This window comes from Rhamphochromis longiceps, linkage group LG18, assembly GCF_057381845.1.
Source record: "Rhamphochromis longiceps isolate RC_006_pf linkage group LG18, R_longiceps_female_GT1.1, whole genome shotgun sequence".
Taxonomy (NCBI): Eukaryota; Metazoa; Chordata; class Actinopteri; order Cichliformes; family Cichlidae; genus Rhamphochromis; species Rhamphochromis longiceps.
The window spans coordinates 36,471,714-36,494,277 of record NC_140574.1 but is presented as its reverse complement, the minus strand read 5'-3'; the positions used below and the strand labels follow the sequence as shown (position 1 = coordinate 36,494,277).

At 42.7% G+C, this 22,564-nt stretch overlaps 1 protein-coding gene across 2 annotated transcripts; it reads right to left on the bottom strand.

Annotated features, from left to right (window-relative positions):
* Positions 1-49: 49 nt before the first annotated feature.
* LOC146648775 (potassium voltage-gated channel subfamily B member 2-like) lies at positions 50-22,017 on the bottom strand. 2 transcript variants are annotated; one of them, XM_085389806.1, is made up of 3 exons: positions 21,819-22,017; positions 19,912-20,682; positions 50-5,305 (listed from the first exon to the last, which is right to left on the bottom strand). In XM_085389806.1, exons 2-3 carry the CDS (start codon positions 20,494-20,496, stop codon positions 3,293-3,295), a joined length of 2,598 nt encoding a protein of 865 aa, XP_085245932.1. In that variant the 5' UTR covers positions 20,497-20,682; positions 21,819-22,017; the 3' UTR covers positions 50-3,292. The 2 variants fall into 2 exon arrangements, with proteins under 2 accessions (XP_085245932.1, XP_085245935.1); XM_085389809.1 differs by lacking the exon at positions 21,819-22,017 and having other exon boundaries at positions 19,912-20,831.
* Between the last annotated feature and the right edge of the window lie 547 nt (positions 22,018-22,564).

The following is a 22,564-nucleotide window of genomic DNA, read 5'->3' as shown; positions in this document are numbered from 1 at the left end:
AATACACACAACAAGATGAGGTCACATGACCACATTTATTTGTCTTGCATTTTGATAACTGAATCAAAACTCTTTATCATTTACTATCATTACACTGAGCTATATATAATAACTCATACTAATCATTGCACAGGCTACAATTCAATAAAGTATATGAGGATGGACGAGTGGGGCATTAAAGAAGTGGAGCTGGCAGGACAGATCGAGAAGCTTTACAGTTGTATGTTTACTGTACACAATCTGAATGAACAAATATAAATAACAATTCTCCGACAAATGAGTGGAGATGAGGTTGTGAAAGCCATAACACTGTTCTCATGCTTCCCGACCTGCAGCAGCGACAAACCAACGTTTGTTAGAACCGGTGCTCTTTTTAAACTTCTCTGAGTTTGTCTTGATCTACGTTAGGCTGGATATATACTTGGGAAGAATTAACATTTAGTTAATGTTGTGCAATTTATCATAACATAAATCTAGCTGAGTCCAGTTGCACGACATAAAAAGCCGTGTTTTTAGACGTTATGTCCGTTTGGCTGTCAGTAATCTGCTGCTGCACTCGAGTCACACACCGAACGTGCTGCTTTCAGCTGATGAAATCAAATGACAGTGTGGCACTGTGAGGTTGGAACGATGAGCTATGGGGTGCGATAACATTGATGAGATAATAATACAAAGTTGTAAAGGTACGCAAATCCAGAAAATGTGAGGATTTTCATTTAACTACATCTACTGCACAAGGACAAAGAGACAGCACGAGAAAAGAAGACAAAGAAAAAGTCGGGCCACATCTAACAGTTTTTTTCACCTTCTCATAAATTATCTATTTATGAAAAGGCACATATTTTTAAAAACTTCATGTACTGAGATGTTAAGAACAACACACAGCTCAAAGTTTTAACCAACAACAAAAATGTGAAACAACTGATAAGCTCATCAGGGAACACAGATAAGACAGTACCATTCCCCTGTTAGCATGTGACCTAATCACCACCTGCTCACTCTGCTCTATTCACACAGTTAAATGTGCATTTGAATCCGTCAGGTTCATTCACATGAATGCAAATCTGATCTTTAAAAACACAAACAAAAGAAAAATGTCAAAGGTTCCCAAAGATAATGCTTAAAGTGACGTCAGGTCTTTTTACTCAAGTGACTCCCTGCAAAGGGAACTATTGTTCTACCTTTATAATACAGTCAGCACCTAAAGGTCACACAGACACACTCCCTCTATTTATCTCTCTGCACTCATCATATTACAATTATTCTTGGTTTAAAGCGATGTGTCTTTGCAATAACTGAAGTCCAGATGCTTGAGCCTGCACCTCCTCTCACTAAGAAGACCTCGTTTGTCTCTTTCCACATGGTCTTACTCTGGCAGCTGTTGTATAACTTGTGATACGACGAGTACAGCTGCTGAATTCTGCTAGCATGCTGACATCGATGCAAGAGATTTTCAGAAGTGTGGTCAAAATAGCATGCTAGCTTGCATGCTGCAAAATGTGACCTGTTGCAGAAAGATATCTAGTTATCTCTGACATGCTGTTCCATGTATTGGAACATACTTTTTTGTGTCATATTTATTATACGCTTAAAGCATGGAAGACAAATGGTTAATAGCCACAGTATTTTCTATCAGACAAGCCATTTGAGTCGTCTCACTGTAAACCAACAGCTTCCAGTTTTCTAAATTCTTACTTTAAGTCACATTTTGGCCGTTTTTACTCCGGCTTGCTGTTACTGTCTCAGTGAACATTTTTAACAGCGTGGCCAAAAACAGCCTGTTGCTGTACGGCACTCAAATCAGACACATTCTTTGAAACATGCTAAGACTAGCTAAGTAAACAAGGGCAATTGAATATGACTCCTGATGGCTGACTGGTTGGCCTTTTTATTTTTTTATGAAAGTCTCCATGTTACCAGATCTCATTCTTAGCTTGGTGAGTACACTAGCAAGATTAAAACGATTAGATAGGGCTGATGTTATGATAAGACACTAGTCTCACAGAGACAAAAATAAAGAAAGAAGACAATGGTTGCTTTTCATGAACTCTACTTCCACAACTCATTTTCCTGAATACACTATGCGCCTGGCCACTGTGTTGATAAAGAATCCAAAAACAAAGTCAGATCTGAGGTTCGTCAAACCTTTATCACGCACACAGTATGTGTGGGAACTGGGAATTAAAGCAGTGTATGATGAACCACAAGTGAGTAATCATGGAAACTGTGTGAGGTTTCCTTTCTGTCTTTCTGTCTCAAATCGTGTGTCTCAGTATGGGTTTGTATTGTTTTTGACTAATGTTCGTTGTTAGGATATTTCATGCTGGACATTGGTGGAAGCCCTGGGACAGACTGGTGGCCTGTCCAGGGTATACCCGACCTCTCACCCGCGACAAGGGACAAGCAGTAGAACATGGATGGATGGAAATTTGTGCAAACAGTGAATATAGTAGAGATTGTATCTCCATTTCACATATTTAGGAACAAGAAAAATGAAAAGAAAAATACAACAAAAAGTAACCAAGAACAAAAACAACAACATAAAACTGAAATATATAGAAATACTTAAAGTTAGAGCATAGATCACAGTGCTCAACAGCAGATACATATGTTCTTTTGGACAATGCAGTACTATGTGGGACTTTTGTCTTGTATCATGTGCTTGTGGTTGTCCCGTTACAAGAATGTAATAATGAGTAAGGAAGATCTACAACACAGAATAATGACTGATCATTGATTTTTCTTGCAAGTCTTGCAAAAGATAGATTTTTAAAATTTGTAAATATAAAAAATATAATTTCCTTTCACGGTCTGTCTTTCCTTGGTATAACTGTCCATTCAAATCCGGCCTTGGGGAGCAAGTGTTAGGAAACTGAATATCTGACTCTTCAGGATAGTCCCGAACATTATCATTCAGACAAGGCCTAAAACACAGGTCAGGTTGCCACTGTTCATGTCTCATTTAAACAAAATCAGTCAGTAACACTGACACCACACGGTGTCACTTAGACTCAAGTTCAAACAGTGCCCAGTCAGGCATGCGTGTGCTTATGAATGTCCTCCAGAAATAAAGTCATGACAGCAGAACCAAGGTCAAAAAAGGAACGACCGTTCGAATGTGTCGTGAGATCGGAAGAGTTGCAGCTTTTATGATAGATTTGTTTAATGTCTTTGTCAAAAAGTCCAGTGCTCACACACACAGCATCTGTCACAGGTTATTCCTGGTACTTCCTGTCAAGCATCCCATCAGCCTTTGCTTTGCCTTGGCCCTGTCTGCATTTTTCTTTAAAGCTCACATGCTCGTTTCACAGGGCGGCGTTCGGCTTCCATCCAGAACAATGTGATTTTCTCGTTTTTCTACTCTCTGTTCTGCTTCCTCTAATCCTCCATCGGCCACTCCTTCCTTACTTACTAGGTCTTGGGTGCTGTTGAGTGAGCATGCTTTTGACAATGGACTAGCACCACCACCCGAGGCAGCAGTAGATCTCTCCATGTTATTCCTGCCCAGGTGGCTTAAGCCAGTGAGCTGCCCTTCACCTTCTAAGCTCCTGCCTGCTGAGCTTTCACCTCCCCCCTTGGGGGTGCTGGGACTGATATATTGCTGAGCCAGGGATGGAGATTGCAGGATAGCCAGCGGAGACTTAGTTTCCTGTGTTGTATAACTGGGAGATGGAGAAAACCTGGAAACCAATTCGTCAGTAAGTAGTTGAGCACACTTTGCAGAGCCAGTGGGGATGGGTGTCGCCACAGGTGTCATCACTGCCACGAGGACATCATCTTTCGATGCAATGAAGTCAAGCTTCAGGGCTCTTGTGTTTTGAGGGCTGCCGTGATCTTCCAAAGCTGTGCCGGTGCTATCATAGGTCATCCCAGAGCTTTCTGCACTCTGTGAGAACAAATTCAGATCCCCAGTCAACCTTCCTTTGGGGTTAGATGTGAACTCATACAAACCCTCTTTGATGAATGTCATTGGCTGAATGCTGTCAGGGCCCTGCTTTACCTCCATATTGCTGATCTGACTTAGGTCCAAGGGAGGTGGAATACACTGATGTTGAGTACCAGCTTGACCTCCTTCAACACTGGGGAGCAGTGAGCTTCGCTCCCCTCTTTCCAGTGCAAAATTATCCGCTGCAGTTGAAGATTCCCTGGAACAACTGACTTTAGGTGATGCTTGCTGGGCCAGAGTGGATGAGAACTCTTTCATCTCAATCTGTTCTTCTCGAATTTTTTCCTGCTGCTCTTGAATGGCTGCTGTCTTGTTGTAAGTATCTTCTAGCCGCTTTGCACTGAGGTGTTGAGGAGTAGTTTTATTCGACGTGGGCTTGAATCGCTCTGGGGAGCCCTGCCGGGCCACTTCTTGGTATTGTTGAGACCTGCCAGGGCTACCTGCCTCTGCATTGTGGTAGTGCTTGTGGTAGCTCCAGCGACTGGGTGACAGGTGATTTTCAACGGGACATTTACTGTCCTCTCTTTTTTCTACCAACACATCTGTTAATTCCATACTGCGGGCAAAAGCATCCTTTAGGTTAATAGAAACAATGCTTCCACTCCGTTTTGCTCGTTCTAGAGCTTCCCTCCTCTTGATGGCCTTCTCTTGCCTCTTCTGCTCTCGGTAGAACTCTGAGAAGTTGTTCACAATGATTGGAATAGGAAGAGCAATGACAAGCACGCCTGCTATGCAGCAAAGCCCTCCTACAATCTTACCAAGCAGGGTTTGTGGGTAAATGTCACCATACCCGACAGTCGTCATAGTAATGGTTGCCCACCAAAACGAAGCAGGGATGCTGGTGAATTTTGTAGCATCTTCATCCTTTTCAGCAAAGAATACCAAGCTAGAGAAAATCATGATGCCCATGGCTAAAAACAGGATCAGCAGTCCCAACTCGTTGTAGCTCCTTCGTAAAGTGAAGCCCAAAGACTGGAGCCCTGTCGAGTGCCTGGCCAGTTTCAGAATCCTCAAGATCCTCATAATACGGAAGATTTGAACCACACGCCGCACATTCTGGAACTGCAGCACGCTCTTGTTAGATTCAGTTAGACAGAGGGTCACATAGTAAGGCAGTATTGCCAGCAAATCAATAATGTTCAGTGGTGCTTTCATGAAGACCCACTTATTGGGTGCTGAGAGCAGCCGTAACATGTATTCCATGGTGAACCAGGCAATACAGACGGCTTCAACGTGGGCTAAACTGGGGTTGTCACTGAACTGGCCAAATTCATCTACAACCTGCAGCTCTGGCAGAGTGTTGAGGGACAGTGAAATTGTGGAAATGACGATGAACAGGATGGAGATCATGGCCAGGATCTGCAAGACAAAAGCAGGTTATTACATTAGCTGGGCATAGTGTTAGCTTCATACATGTCTTCTATTACATCTGTTTCTGTGCCTGTAAACAGTAACACGTTCTTTAATAAGACAAACCCTGTTTGTTGCTACTAATCACTGACGTGTACATTCTAGAGTAGAAGTTTCTTAGACTACATGAGACATTTTTGAGACTTTTTTGTTACCCTTCATGGTGGTACCAACTTTGTCCTGAAGGTGGTGCTATTTGAAAAGCTACTAAAGGTCAGGCCTTTTTGATTAAGGCCCTTAAGAAGATTTAGCTTTGGAAGTTGTGCATCCACAGTGACAGTCAGCCCTTAACTTTCATCTGTTCATTATGTCCAAGCAGAAATGAAAAGCTCTTACGATCCACACATCACCACATATGGGCATTTTCTGCTTTTGTCTTTGTAAGCCAGGTTACAGCAAACAGACGCTGACTTTAATGTTTTAAGCAGCTTTGTGAAAAATTCTGGCACGGACACTTTCACGTGGAACTTGTCATGTAGGAGGAGACCTGCAGCGGTGATAAGACAACAGCTTTTATTCAACCTGCAAAAAAACATTTTACAGTGTTTCCTGTGTCTCTTCAGAAAATCACGGCGATGTGCTCACATGATGTCAGATTTGTATTTTAATGAGAACACAAAAACACACAAGACTACAAACCTTCTGACATTAACTGCAACTGGAAATGATTCCAAAATCTGACAAAGCACTACAATACACGGTGCAAAACAAAGTGAGTAACACCTAAAAACACTCGTCTCTTTCTTTTTTGGGGAGGAAAATGGAAACAAAAGTTAGTTTTTGCTCCTGCGTGTTTAGCTTCACACTTGGTTTCCTAGGGTTTGAAACAATTTTGTCCTTTTTGTCGCCTTTTCAATTCAATAAAGATAAAACCTTCTTCTCAGAGAATGACTGAATGGAAAAAGGGGCCCAGGGGATTCAACTATTACTTATAGCCAATTTAAAAACTCTAACTGGGAAAGCAGAGTAACGAAGCTGAAGGATGTGTGTTCTGAGTCCTCTCAGTGTAGCCCTTGGTAGGACATTTCAGGTTTATTGTAATAGGATTGCGCTGCTATACATAGAAAGGATAGAGAGGAAGGTTAGAATTGGTTACTCATTCTTTCCTCCCCCAACAGGAAGAATCAAGCAACAGGCGGAAATAGACGATGCAAGATTATTTTTTTGTCTTTAAATACATCTGACGTGATATCTGACAAAAGACCACTGCACTGTTCTCTGGGGACAACTCAATTTCCTGTTAGCTTACATTTCAGTGGCTTCAACACATAATACGTATTGTGTGTCAGTGGAGTAGATAAAGGTACAAATGTCACACGAAAAAACTGATTACTTTTAAAGTATTTGCATGTTATTATTGCAAATCATTGTTCATTCTTCAGGTGAAAAATTATAATGATCATTATGATGCAACTGATTACAAACTGAATGTTTTGTCATTTCATAATTGCTTAAAAAGACTAAAAGTGAAATCAGCTTTGAATCCTTATCCAAATGAAACACAACAAAACAAAGATTTCATTCCACGCTTGTCAGCAGCAGAGCCATGGCTGCTGCAGCTAGCATGTTTGAGTACAGGCAAGACACTAAACCCAAGAGTGCTCCAATTCATACTCCACTGGAGTGCGAATGTGTGTGACTGTCAGAAAGCACTGAGGTGTAGAAAAAAGTGCTTGTATGAACGAGTGAATGAACCATGTTGTATGAAGCACTTTGAGTGATCCAGTAGAAAAGCGCTATATGAGAACCAGTCCATTTACTGACAGGGTTAGTGTGTTTGAAGAGTTGGGAAGTGATTCTAAAGCCACCAAACCCAATACCTCCGACTGTACCTGGAAACTGTGTCTTCCAAAAAACCAGATCAGAATCAGCCCTCACTGTGGCTTTACTGGGACCCAACAGCCTGTAATAACAAGCCCAAGAAGCCATCCTCCTGAAGCACTGCTCCATGAAATCAGACAGAGCGACTGGACAAACTCCCACACCCCCCCTGCATTTATCTGACCTTTATTTAACCAGGGAGTTCTACTGGGACCAAATCTCTTTCACAGGGAGACCAGTGTTGCCAGTATAGCAGCCATACAAACTCAGAACACAATAGAAATGCAGCATAAAACACGGTAACTGTTAGAACAGTGACAGAAAAGTGGAGTTGACCACTGTAAATGGCCACGGCAGACCCGGGGGCGAGTTCATGCTTTGCAGCATACTTCATTGACTCACACGGTTGCTGTTCACAGTGCTCACAGAGCTGCAGCTCTCCCGCTGCCCGCTCAACGTTATCGCAACAACCTCAAACACAGCACCCGTTACAATATTCGGCGGGGCGTGATTGCAGATGCCGTGCAGGTGCGTCCGTCTTCCCTGCACGGCACCGCAGGCCACGCCCCGCCACATACCCCCATCGCCCGACTGAGGCTGGGGAGCCATCCGGCCGAACCTACTCCCCCCACCGCGAGCAGGAGAGGGGATCAGCCCGGACCGTCGGCGCCCCCAGGCCCTGGCCAAGCGACAAGGAGTTGTGAGTTCAGGTGGCCGCCCGGGAAATCAGTCTAATAAACTTAAACCTACACCATCCTCCCTGTTCTGGTATTCTAAACAGTACCCGAAAGTAGACTGCTTGGTCAGTTAACCTCCTGAACTATCTACAACACATGGTGAAAACCTGAAATTAAGACAGAGAAGGCTAGAGGTGAGACATGATCATTACTGATGACATATTTAGATATATTTTCATAAACTATTCATTTGCCACATCAATAAACAGCACGGCAGGGCAAAATATTTTTTCTAACATGGCAACCTTTAAAAAGTGAAAGGAGACAGAAAGACAGCTGAGAAAGAATCAAACTTAACTGACTTTTTGATGCCATTTTACACACAGTACTGGTGCAGTATCTAGAAAAAGTGGGAAATACTGGCACCATATACAGTACTTAGTTACTTCTGAAGAAATTATGATGGGACCCTAAAAAAATTACTATGTACAATAATGATTTCTATACATTTTACATCAGATGAAAACATTTGTTGTAAGATTCACATAATTATTTTTTAAAAGCAAGAAATTTTAAATGAGAATAAGAAAGAAAAGTATATCTTTGTGCCCCACCTTTCCCTGTTAATGCCCTACATGCCCCCTGGCAACACTTTGCTAGACCCGCCCCTGCACAGTTACCAGCTGTCAGCTGCTTAAAAAAGGATCCTGGTGTTATTTGTCTCTCAGAAACAGTTCATAACTTCAACTCATTCATGTCACCTAAAAGGTAAACCTGTTTCTCCATCACAGCTCTGATGATCCAGTAAGGACATCTCCTGGTTTCATCTTCATGTTTCCCTCTCACCAGATAACCAAACCGATATCATGACCAGCAGCTTTACAGCTGTGGCTCCAGCAAACATCAGCTGATACTAGAAATTATTATTATTATTATTATTATTATTAAATACATTCTAACAACAGCTGATCAAGCTTAAACGTGCTGCTGTTGTTTAGCGCAACATCCGCTGGTTTCCTCTTTCTGGCGCAAAGTGGACGATAAACAAACAAGAGAGACGATCAGCTGATCATTGATCAGTTTCATGATTGAAGTAGCAACAGGAGAGAGAGGGGAGAGAATGAGAGAAGAAGAGGCAGCTGTGCAGCATAAAGACAGAATAAATCCAGCTTGGTGTCTTTTTCATTGTAGCTGAAGTCCGGGACAAACTGTTCTTTTTCAGCTCAACATAGGGTTGCCAACTCCCTGAAAAATAAATAAGGGACACCTCGTGGCCAGGGCCGGGCGACCCAGTTGTCTTCACCCTTCCCAGTGTGGTAGCTCTTTTTTTTTGTGTGTGAAATTATTTTTTAACCATTTGACTTGAATTTGATTTAAGTAGATGCATATTCTATTCTTTGTGATATGACCATATGGGAAACAAATGATCATTTAGCCGTTTATTTTTAGCTCAAAATGACAACATTAACACAGTAAAACAGGTCTCTTTCTTAAACAGAAGCCTGTCATGCTTAACTTTGGAGAATATAAGTAAATCTTTCTTTAAAAGAACTCTGTCCTGCTTAACTTAAAATTATATAAATTAATAGAAAACAATAGAACAAAAACATTCTTGTAACTGTGCACATTTAGTGCATTTAGTACAATTGGCTTCAGCTGAGGTATTATTTCAGCTTTTCTAATGCTAATCAGCTGCTCCTGTTTGTAAACCCGCTTGTTCCCATGATTACGCATCTTAACTCATCATCATTATTCATCTATGTATTACTTTTATGTATTAGTCATCAATTTGTTGTAATCATCTATCCTTGCAGTTGTTTATTACACAAAATAAGTTATATTATCACACTTCTGGCCACATAGCGCTGATATTCACTGCACATGCCCATATTAACCTTAACCAGAGGGTTTAAAAACAACAAACCAGTGTTTACATACCATATCTGCTTCTGCCGTGGCCTGGTGGACAAAAAATTGGTTAAGGGTTCCCCGAGCTTTCACGCCCCTCATGTTCTTCATGTGCCCACCATTAGAAGCATGCCTATGGAAAAAGTGCGCCGGCACACAGTGCAGTGCGCTTTAAAGGTGTTATCGTGCACTTTTCCAGCCAGGTGTTTCCCTTTTCCCATTCCTCCTTTTTTTCTTTCTCTGAGCAACAAACATTGCTGCTCTAATGCTGGGCTTACACTGTGCCATTTTTGGCCCATTTTGAGACGATTTTTGAGTTGTGCGACCGATTTGGTGATCGGACCGATTTTGGCCTTCATCGTGCGTCGTGTAGTATACGTGGGGTAACGAGAAGCGATTAACACCTCGAGCAGCTCCCGATCATCAATCGCTCGTGAGGGTGTCACCACAGGCGCTCACACTGCGCACGCGCAAACGTCGGTGAAAAAGATGGAGCAGCACGGCTGTGCAGCGTGTGATCTGGACACAAGCGATGGAGGCACAACTTGGAGAACTTTGGAAAGCTCATCCGAGCCTTTTCGATGTGGCATCACAAAATTATCACGACCACAACAACCGTGAAAATAGTTGGATTTACACTGCTGCTCAATCACAGCTGCCTGATGAGTGTTTTTCATTAGCAATTTAGCAAAGTTGATGGTGGTGGTGTGTCTGTGTGAGTGAGAGACAGAGAGAGCGACAGATTTTCTGTTATAACCTTCATTTTATGGAGGCACAGTGTGAGCACTCAGGTCGCATCAGAGCATCGGGCGGTATAGTGTGAGACCTGCATCGTGACCTACCAACTTCTAACCCCTGCGAGTCAATCGTGCAGTTTGAGCAGGAGCTGAATAACGTGACTGAAAAAATCGCACAGTGTCTGCCCAGCTTTAGGTTTACTGTCGTCCGAGACTTGCACCGCAGTGTCGGCGTTTGTTTCCCTGTTGGCCATGCTTCTTGTTGTGGTCATCTGTTGTCTTCCGGTATTTTCTCTGTAAGCGACCTTTCCTCGACCAATGAGATGAGTGGTAATCTGAATTGTCATACTCGAATTGTCATAAGTGTGCTGTCAGCTCATTGGTCACAAAGCAGGAGAGGGGCTGGGAATTATGTTTTCAAACAAAGTGTTAATTCCATTAACATTTATAGACTACTTTTGATTCTCACTGTATTACGGGACAAAGTGCGTCCCTTATTAGCTCAATACGGGACGTGTGCTTTTGTTTCGAAATACGGGACGATTCCGTATTTTAAGGGACGGTTGGCATCTCTACTAACTAACCTTCCAAATAAAATAAGATAAAAGCACCCGCCCAGCAGTATAGAAACTCCGTCATGCTAGCTAGCAGCAGTACGAGTTATTGTAACTGACTGTAAAAAGTCAGCACAACGAAAACAAACTCCACCTAAACTTGGTTTATATCTGACCCCCTCTTCAGTTCACCGCCTCGGGTCTCTGCTCCTCCTGCCTTTCCGTCATCCACCTGCACCTGCTGGCCTCCACCACTTGCTAATGTTACTGAATCTGTGGACTGAGCTCGGTAACAAGATTAGCAACATTCATTAAATAGAAGCTTGTCATCCATGCTTGTGTTTAACATCACTTGCAACAGTGCTGAAAGGATCAGCCCTTGTGGACAAGCTTCTGCAAAGACCAAACTTTGTCTTGGGAACATTTAAAACTTCTTGCACTGTTTGCCTTGCAGCTGGACGGTGTGTGTAAATGATGCTGATTATCAACGATGCTTGAATTCCCAGGACGGCTGCAGAGCCTAATCCTCCTGCACTGTTTGCGACTTCAGTGTGATGTGTGTTAACCAGAATAGGCTACAACATGTAGAGTTTTATCAGAGTCAGGACGAGCCTCATTCAGCCAGGGGCCTGGACGAGGGCACATTTTGTAACTACCTTGGAGAAGCCTCTATGGAAGGCCTGACAATCCCAAAGCATGACAAGAGGTCAGCAGCACTCCAACCCCAATAAATATAACAGTTTTTATGCTTGTGCAGTTGTTTTAAACTTTATAAAAGTGTGTAGGCCACATTAAAGACGTGCTGAGTTATTTATTTAAACACTGGAACATGGACTGAGCGCTCTACTGATAGCTAACACTGCGTGACTGATGAGCAGGAAATGATCAGTTAAAAAAGGAACATCATTAATCTCTGTATCTGTAGTTTTGTTCTTATTCCACCACCACAACTGTCCTGGTGTCTGTGAAACCATGTGATGGATTATCTGAGCTATTTTCAGTGGGGGAGCTTCTGGCCAATCACGGTAACGATAAAAGACACCGAGCATTACATCATTACAGAGTTTAGACAAAAGTAAAAACTGGGAATAAACTACGAAACATTGAGAAAGAAGAAAGAGGAGATAAATAGAAAGTCAAAGAGGGACAAAGCACAGGGGAGTATAAGGCAGATATATCAAACGGTGTCCACCCTGCAGCGTCTTAATGGCTTAGTGGCTGCCAAATGCTGTGACCTTGACACTCAGGGAAGATTCTAAGCAGTACCAAGAACAGACAAGCTGCTTTAGAAGCCATATAGTGAGTCTCCACGTTTGACATTCAGGTGCTCAGCAACACTTTTTTACATAAAAGTTTGAGTCGCTGACAAAGAAATGGACTCCACTCGTCACCGAGGCGAGAGCCCGTGTTGACTGCCGTTTGATTGTCTTTTTAACAGAATTACCAGACCAGTTTCATGAGAAGACATCACTAAATTCTGGTGCAGCATTGACACACGTTCAATAATACTGCATAGCTTTTTACTTCATTCTTGTCCGAGTGTGAGGGAAAAATGTTCACGGCCGGGGTCGACAACAAACGAGCGAGACAAAGAGAGGAAAAACGTCTCTCAGATTGTGACCAAAATGGAAATCTGATAGTTTATAGAACAAGAAGACGAGCTGCAATGAAAGACTGGATAAAGCGATTGAGCAGAGAAATCCAAGCTGTGATCAATACGTGGAGTTATTTGTGGAACAACAGGCGCAGGATCTGTTGGACAGTGGCTGTTTCTGCAGAGGTCAACATGGTTTCTATTTGAAGACGCTGCTTTCATGGGTCACATTGTTTTTATCTCTTGTTACACTGAAGTTGATTCTGAGCTTCACTTATTTCCACATTCATTACTCGAGATGTTCCACAGCCCTCGTTTGATTCTTCTCAGTCTGACATAAAAACAAATAAAAACTATTTGCACGTGTGATTTTGTGAACAAACGGTAAAACAAGTGACGCTTCATTTCGTCTTAGGGAAACTCTGTGCAGTGGGCTAATATCTGGGGCCACAAACCAGTTACATTTAAAGCAACTGTTGCCCACGATGCATTTAACATAACTGAACTCAAGTCAGTTCAGTTGTTTTGGAATAATTACTTATTGGCTGGCCGTGATGCTGATGTGAATGTAGCCCAGTCCAGACCACAGATATGAAGCTCAGGCTGAATAAATGTCTCGGCTTTGTCTTTGTAACAAGAAAGAGGAATAACTCCCATTTTTCCACATTTTGAAACTACATGTTTCTGTAAGAGGATTCATTTATTGATTTTCACTATTTTGGTCAGAATTATGAAAAGTTCTACGCTAACATAAAATAATGATTTTTTTGAAAAAGTCCTAGCCCAGTTCTGGCGTCACGCACTGAGAGGGATGTGTCGTGTTAGACGTGTACACACAGAAAGTGTTTTGAAAGAGAAAATGGTCAGATGTGTGAAGGTGAACTTAATAAGCTGCGTATGTTTCGAGGTTTGTAAAGTACTCCTTGGTGCACACATTTGTAAATCTTACTTTGAGCTGGTGGAGCGTATCATATCCATCATGAGAGACGGTAATAACCACGTTTCAGAACAGGCTGCTGTGGCTGAACTCACTGCTCGACTCTACAGCAGGAAACATAAGGACTGAATACATCAACATTTTCTCAGTAAACTGTACATAAAGATGTCTAATGGGCCCAAGTAATCTACACATACAAAGAAATCTGAATCTAAAAAAGTCCATAAATTATGTGGAATAAAGTGGAAGAACAAGCTTCTGGAAGTACTTTGACTTTTAGGAGTGAATTTGATTTATTTTTTCTGTACTGCAGTAACATTTTGTAAGCAGTACTTTGACTTGAAACCAAATATTTCTAAATAAAAGATCTGACTACTACAGGAGATGCAGGAAAGATTAGTAATGCCTCGTGGCTTTTGTATACTGATGAAACTACAGTTGCAGAAAGAGGCTGCTAGCACGTTAGCTCTGCACACTCACGGTGGAGATGTGCGCCAACCAAAGACTTACAGCTGACAGGCTGAACTTGGCTGAAGAAAAACCACTTTGGCTTTTGGGCTTCGTGCTGCCACAGCCATAAATTCCCATCCGAATGGAAGCATTTCAAACTGAAAGCTACAGTACATTAGTGAATCACTCTACCGCTCCTATGTGAAGGCACAAGGCCAGTAAACTATAGACCTCTGAGTAGCTGCTTATAGCTGTCAGGCAAGCTTATTTAGCTGAACCAGACACTTTACACACACACGCAGTGACTCAGTGTTGTCCTGCATTTCACTCAGGATTTCACTGGGAATATTACATTTCATTCAAGTGTTGAAATGATTACTAACTGCTACATGAACACAGGTATTCCATGTAAAGTGGCTGTGGGTGTGTTATGACTCGTTTCTCTTTAAGCTCACAGGTTGTTGTGGATTATTCCTGCACTTCCACAGTGTTTTACATGAGTCCACACATCATTAACAAACTGTGTGCACAAAAAGACACAAACAAACCCATAAAGCAGAACGCATCCTTTTTTAGCGAACCAGATTTACAGCCTTCGTCTCACTTTGAGACATGCGGATCAGACACTAATCCCATCATTTTGTATTATTATATAATCTACTTAATGGAGACCTAAATGTAAGCAAACGCAGTTTAAAGGTTTAAATAGAAAAATGCAAGTACAATGTCAAAGATGAGGCAGGAAGCAGCTGTCAAAAATCTAATGGACAGTCTTTTAATTCTGTCTCTGACTGATCCCGTCGGCTTAAAAAGCCTCTGTGTCATATCATCGACGGGTTTTCCTCCTCTGCACACAATACAACGTATACACAGCTGATATGCTAGTGAGGCACATCAGTCCTGAGCAGAAACGCTGCAACTCTTCAAGCTGAAATATAACATGCAACCTATTAGCTTTACATGAAATACAAATTCCCATTTTTGCTAAATAAAGAACACATTTAAGTCAAAGTGGACAGCTGAGACCACTGAAGCTCCCTGCAGTAGGCCTCTGACTGTGAGAAGTCATTGTTGAACATAAACTGTTAAGATCACAGACTTTCCCCTTGTGTGGTCCAGCAAGCATGCAAAAGGTCATAAAGTACAGTAACATTTTAAAAGTGCTGAGATGTGGACCCGTGGTTTATCAGAGACAGGTATTGTGTGAACAGGTGAAGCCAGTATGTAAAGCATTAACATACTACCCTAAACAGCATGCGGTGTCTCTAATGTCCTGACTACAAAGTGAGCAAACCATTTTCTCCACTCCAAAAAAGATCTCGTTCTTCTTATCAATCAGTTTTTCTAGACTGGATTTCATCCAACCAGTTCTGAGTCAGGCTGGAGACCAGATGAGGTTTGGATTTGAATCCACGGGCTAGCTGAGGCCTTCCCCGTGTCTGAACGAACGTGTACCGCTCAGCGTCATCAGTGATGCTGAACGGACAAGCAGAAGAAAATGGACGAATGCTGAAACTGCACAGCCAGATTGAGTCTGTGACTTTATCCAGCTCCACCCCACCACCTTCCCCACTGCAGGTCAGACAGTGGACAGGACAGACTATCCAACCTGCCAACAGTTAGTCTATTTGCAGCAGCAGCAGTCCTGGTAAAAGCTCCAAAGGAGATTAAGCCGTACTCCTAAGTCAGACTCATAGTTCTCTATGGACAGTTGCATTACAGGTGTGCTGTCATAACTGTCTTTTAATCTCAATGAGATTTTACCTGCATAAATAAAGGACTGATAATAATACATCACAAAACTGTGTGCAGGATAAGTGCATGCACAGGTGATCATATAACAATGGAGCACAAAAAGCTTTAAATACATGTGGAAGAGATGAGAAGTGAACCCGAACAGCCCAACACTACAGCCTGAGTGTGCGTCAAACAAAGGATGCAACGAGGACATGCTAAAACATCTCTGCCAAAAATAAGAAGATTATACAGATTATGTAAAGTTTATGAAACTAATCTCTATTATTGAAAGATTTAATACTCATATTATCCAATAAAAGTACAACTATTGCTGGTGGATGTACAGCTGACCATCTGGACATGACAAACTGTGCGCAGTGGTTTACAAATAGCCAGGTGATGCTTCTTTTCTAATAAGCAGCAGCACTGAGCCGCTCACATCACCGGAAAGAGGCCCTCCTATTGGTTAAGTGCTGCTGCATCACTGCCACATGGCTGGTGTCACTGCAGAGTGGCCTAAGCGGCTTCCCTCCTGCTGACACTACAGTTCCAGCCGGGTCACATGGCTCTGCTAAAGGCCAGTGCTGTTATATTTTTAGAAGGAAGAACTAGCTGTCACTAACTTGGTTAGGTGATTAGGAAATGATTATATAGACATATATAAGACACCTTAAATATTGTGTAGAAAATGATACGAGTATATTAAATTGAATGTTTCTGTTCTTTTAATTGAATATAAATAATCAGTCACTGTTGGAATTCAGTTCATAGATTATCTTGGTCACTATAAATGTTTCCTAACCTTATACTTCCTAAGTCTGATACTTCAGAAACGAATCAGCTAAACGTTTGTGATGTTGCAGTGAGATCTGAATATAATATCTGCACCGAAGGCAATAAAAAGAACAAGAGTTCGGTCCAGTCCTAAAGGTTAAGCATCAAATTGTTGAGGCTGAACTTTGTTCATGCAGTACGGAGGCTACAGCTCCAAGTCCCAGTCATATAGAGGCACTTTTGTTCCACATAACAGAGGACGGTGCTTTGAGCTTCCAGAGCACTGAGGAGCACAGATTAAAATACTCTGTGTGATTGCTACTAACGCTGCTGCTTTGTGCACAGTCAGCCATTAGCACCCGCACACACATGTGCGACATAAAGCTTGGTTTGTTTGATCGCCATGTAATGAAACTAATTTTACTCAGTCCTGCATCAGCACATCAGTGATGTCAGCTATAACTCGCTATGTCTCGAACTGGTTTCCACAGTGTGTTACTTTTATCTGATTGATGGAAATCAGTTTAAAAAGTAACAAGACTGTTTATAAAATGAGCACAAAAACATGACAACAAAACAAAAAAGTCTTCCCAGGTAAAATGCACGTGTCACAGCGACTCGGCTCACAGCTATTATAACGATGCTGTTTCTTTCTCACTGCCTCCATCATGACCTCCTCCTGCTGTGGAGGATAAAGAGGTTCTCACTGAGTCTAACTATGAAGTAGCCATCTCCCTCCATCTGCTCGACACGATCTAAACACAGGGAACTCTGATCAGCTATGCCAACCAGCACTGCCTTGTCTCTATACTTGTATTTGTCACTTACACGTTGGGTTTGCTCATGTTGACGGAAGCAAATAAAGCCCAGTTTGTTGAAGCTGCATCTACGAAAAGTCTATCTTTGTCCTGCTTGCTTACTCTTGGCATGCAAAGCTCTTCGGTCAGTCAGACAGAAACTGGGAGTCACTAATAAAATCCACCCCCCGATTTCTTGGCTCCCTTGCCCACTGACTTCTGTGTATGAGCTCCTCTTCACTTATAGCCGTTTGTTCTTCACATTTTCCTACAGTTAGATCATATATATATAATATAGAGTTGGAGGTATGTCACCATATGTGAAGGTAACATCCTTTCCCCACTACCCTAACACCCTCAGACAGGTCTTGACAAACTACCAGCCACCTCCCGTGTGGATGACTTTAAAGTGTACCAGAAGTCAGAGAGACGTGGACTCACTGATAGAGGCCGAGCTGTAAGAGTGGCTCCAGAACAACATCTGAAGTCTCTTTCCAGAAGGGTTCAAGCTGAGATCCTGCTCCAAGGACCTTACCTACCACAGCAGCTCATTTGTGCTGCAGAACCACTGTCACTATCTTTATATCTTTATTTTGGACTAAGTGGGTTTTCCTAAGCTTACAGTGACTGTGAGCTATATTACAATATCTCTTTTAATTCTTCTGTTGTGTTCTTGCCTCTTCTTCTCGCAGGTTCACACACAGTTAGGTCCATAGATATCAGGACAGAGACAATGTTTTTCCTGATTTTGGTTCTGCACATTACCACAGTACATTTTAAATGAAACAACTCAGATGCAGTCGAACTTTAGACTTTCAGCTTTCATTCAGCGGGTTGAACAAACAGACTGTATGAAAACATAAGTAACTAAAGCATTCATTTAACATCACCCTTCATTTCAGGGGCTCAAAAGTAATTGGACAAATTAAATAACTGAAAAGAAAATGTTCATTTCTAATACTGGGATGAAAACCCTTTGCTGACAATGACAGCCTGAAGTCTTGAACATCAGCAGATGCTGAGTTTCCTCCTGACTCTCCCAGGCCTTTACCGCAGCAGCTTTCAGTTGCTGTTTGTTTGTGGGCCGTCTGTCTTCTACATGTGAAATGCTCAGTTGGGTTAAGATCAGGTGACTGACTTGGTCATTCAAGAATATTCTACTTCTATTCTACTTCCAGCACTGTTATCTTCCACAGACATCCAGGTCCTTTTGTGTTTTGGAGCTTTCCTTCTTCCTCAGGATGTACCAAATTGTAAATTTTCCTACTCCACTATTGTAGCAATTTCTCCGATGGATGTTTGTTTCTGCTTTCGCAGCTTCAGGATGGCTTGTTTCCCCTGCATGGACAGCTCCTTTGACCACATGTTGTCTGTTCACAGCAAAATCTCCAAATGCAAGCACCGCACCTCAAATCAGCTCCAGGTCTTTTACTTGATAAGGACATAAGGAAGGAACTGCCCACACCTACCTGAAACAGCCTTTGAGCCAACTGTCCAATTGCTTTTGGTCCTTTTAAAAAGAGGGTACCACATGTTAAGGAGCTGAAATGTCTAAACTCTTCATCCAATTTGAACGTGGATTCCCTCGAAATGAAAGCTGGGAGTCTACACATCATGTCCATGTCTGTTATAGAACTATAACTGGAAAATGTTTCAGTAAACAGGTTAAAAAACGAAACGTGTGTCAGTGTCCTAATATACAAGGACCTAACTGTTGGACTCTTGTTGTATTTCTTAAACTGAAGAAGAGACTAGTTTTCAGCAGAAGACACTGCTGTCACATCGTTAGTAATGAACTGATGCTCTGCTTGGAGGAGCTGTCTGTCTCCTCTGCTGCAGACAATAAAATAGGCACAGCAAGGCTGCTGTGGTAAACCTGCAGTGTGTCCGGCACGAACTCAGTGAAGAACATTACTGAACAGAAACTGCGCAGACACAGTTGTGAACCTCACTCACTGGAAATCCACTTTCTTTCTTCCTGAAAACAAATTATTGACTCTTTTCATCAGATTAATAAAAACATCTGCTCGATTACAAGCAGAAACTTTGCTCTCACTGGTTATACATAAATCTTTCCCTCAAAACATGAAGCACACCTATGGTGCAGCAACTTTGAAGCTAAATGACAAAAAACTCGAGCTGGAGTACGGTTTATTATATCGCACAACCTTTTCATGCACCAATGAAATAAAGAGCTGTGGTAAAGGAGAGATAAGATCCAGAGGTTACTGGTTATAATAAAACTCTTTGATATTAGCTCTGACAGTTGAAAGTATTGAGAATCATAACAAAATCAAGAAAATGTGCATTTCTTTCATAACTGTGCTTCTGCTTGCTTCTCATTAGCGTCATCACAGATTCAGTAGATACTGAAGGGTAGCGTGCAGCTTCCTCTGTCTTATGTCTTCTCTCTATTATCCAAATAACTCTTCTTTGTAACAGACCTAATCTGCCCACATATCATCTTGTGCACTTTTAGGAAACCTGAATGTGACCTGAGACATTATCACAGGTTTCATTCACGTTCTAGCATCAATCATGTGTGCCGGCTGTGTTTAGCTCTTGTTACCTTTGCAGCTATAGAGGAGCTGGGCTTCTCCAGCAGATCCCACAGCTTCTGCCTCTTGTCAGGACAGCAGCCCTGCTCCTCCTCCTCTCCCTCCTTGTCCCTCAGTGTCTCTGCCTCCCTCCTCAGTTCCTCGTTCATCTGCTCCTTCTTCTGATGGTAGCGTGCCTGGCAGCAGGACTCCAAGTAGATCTCATCAATGCCCCAATAGTCCAGCTCCTGTCCAAAAGACAGAGCGCACATCTCCTCCATCATGTGAAGCTTTCCTGTTCTGTAGAAGTTGAGGATGGAGGAGAAGGCCACCGGGTGCCGGTCGAAGAAGTATTCGTTCTCAGTGAGGGTGTAGTCATCACAGATCTCCAGCAGTGACTCGTGGGTGTTGCAGTCCCTTAGCTGTCCCAGACGAGTTCGGGGCAACCGGTCAAGTGTTCTCCATAACACTTCATGTGTAAGCCCACCGACGTTGAGTCTGACCCGCCGTGAGCGGGCCTTAGTGCGGATGATGTCCACTGGCTGAGGGGGGAGCAAAGGAGCTGCAGCGGGTCGGGGGTTGACTTTGGGCGTGCTAAAACTCACCTTGTCTGTCATGTTTGCTTTGACTGCTGTCTTACTGTGGGGGTGGGTCACCTCAAACACAGGCTTTTGCAGTGTGTGCGTATGTGCGTATGGAGCTCGATAAGATGATGGCGGTGGCTGGTCAGGGGAAGATTGCCCAGGCCCACCAGGCCCACCTCTCTGTGTTCAGGCCAGCAGAAGTCCTGGTAAGATCCATGGCTGGAAAAAGAGACATGAGCCATTACACCAGTACGACCAGGTTATTCTATAGAAGATCTCCTACCGAGGAGAATAGATTAAATAAATTAATAAATACAGAATTATTCTGAAGTGGCACAGTATAAATAAAACTGAATACACGCTTTTTATGTGCATATACATTCAGGAACTCAACGATTGGAGCACCAAGTTTGAAGGTGTTTCTCGGACACTTTGCCGAGCTGTCACTTCCCTGTGCTCCCCGTGCTGTTGTTTTTATCTCATGTCTGGTCAGCTGGAATCTAAAATTGCTAAAAACACACGTATGTGCGTTACATATGTAATGTGGGATTGTAGAATTTACTGCAGCTTATGTGCTCCCAGTAAATGATTTTGCTTTGTTTTAAAGCAGATAGATCGCAGAGTTTTACAGCAAATTAAAGTCATATCAGAATAGTTATTTTGAAAAGCACATCACATAATCTAATATTTGCTAGTCCAGGAAGTTTTACTATTTTAATTACAAAGAGTTCTCTGATGAAATCACTAAACAGGGAAGAGCAATTTGAATCCACCTCCAGGGAATATCTGGAATCTAAACAGTGCTTTTTAGAAAAGGGAGCCATTATGCAGTTAGTCTTAGAGCTTATGCTGCCATTAGAAGTCCTTTGACTCTTATCTGATTGTGTAATGGAGTTCCACAAATCCCAGTAGCGGCATAAGGCCTCGTCTCCCCTGGCTCAAGTCTACCTTAGTTAATTATAGACCGTCTATCTTCTCCTGGGACACTCATAGGACACAGAGCTGCTACGTCACGACTAGAAGAGCATCTTTCGCGTTTTTCCCCCAGAGTCCGGGAGAGCTGATGTCTGCAAACAAGCACTGACTTCATTAGAATTATGAGATTGTGCGCTCACTAATGATCACGTAAACTACTTTGAACTGCTTCCGCGTGTTTCTTCTCTTCCTTTTCTTGCGGACACCAGCCGCAGTCCAAAGTGAGAACGGTCCTTTCTGTCAAGCGATTCAAGAGACTCAGGCTTAACTCGTGATTATGCGCGAATGCACTCCAAGTTTACAAAGTACAGAAAGAAAGACACAACTGCTGCGCTCTCCTCGTGTCAGTGATGACACATAAAAACGCTCGTGGAGCTTACCTCTGTGGAGCAAGCTGACATGGCGGAGAAGTCCAACTTTTGGCTTCCCAGGAGGTCCCACCATAGTACCCTGTGAGTTACCCCAGCTGCTGCTTCATATCCCCGCCGGCCATTAATTCGTGAATCCCGTCGAGAACACGCAGACCGGCCCGTGGCCACATTTTACCCCAAAACACACCGTCAGAGCAGGAGGGGAACACCCGAGCGCTCACGGAATATCAAATACGAGCGCGAAGCGGCGGGGTCTGGGAGCTTCGCCGGACTGAAGGAGGAGAAATAGAGGAACAGAGGGGGGTGGGGTTGGGGGTGGGGTAATTGGATTGAGGTGTTTAGCACCAAGGACAGCTCCAGATCAACGGCTTGCAGCTGAACTGCTGCTCGGAGCGTCACTGAGCTCTTCTCTCAGTGTTTGACAGACCCGTGGAGACGCTACGGAGAAGCTCCTGGTTCAGTCCGTTCATTCGGCACCATTTACAAGGCTGTGCAAGTTTTTCTACAGGAACCTCAAACTGAAGGGAACGTGTCCACGAAATACGTCACAAGTCACAACACACACACAAATCACAGAAACACGTCATGGTAAATGAATGAATGTTAATCATGTGCGTCTATATCTCATAACACGAGAACATTAATTCAACAACTAATCATGTCTAAGCTGTCATGAATTATGCAATGTCAGCACTGTCGCATCTTAGTCTGGCCTGTAGTTTCTTTGGACTAAAAAACTCCGCTTTTATTGTTTA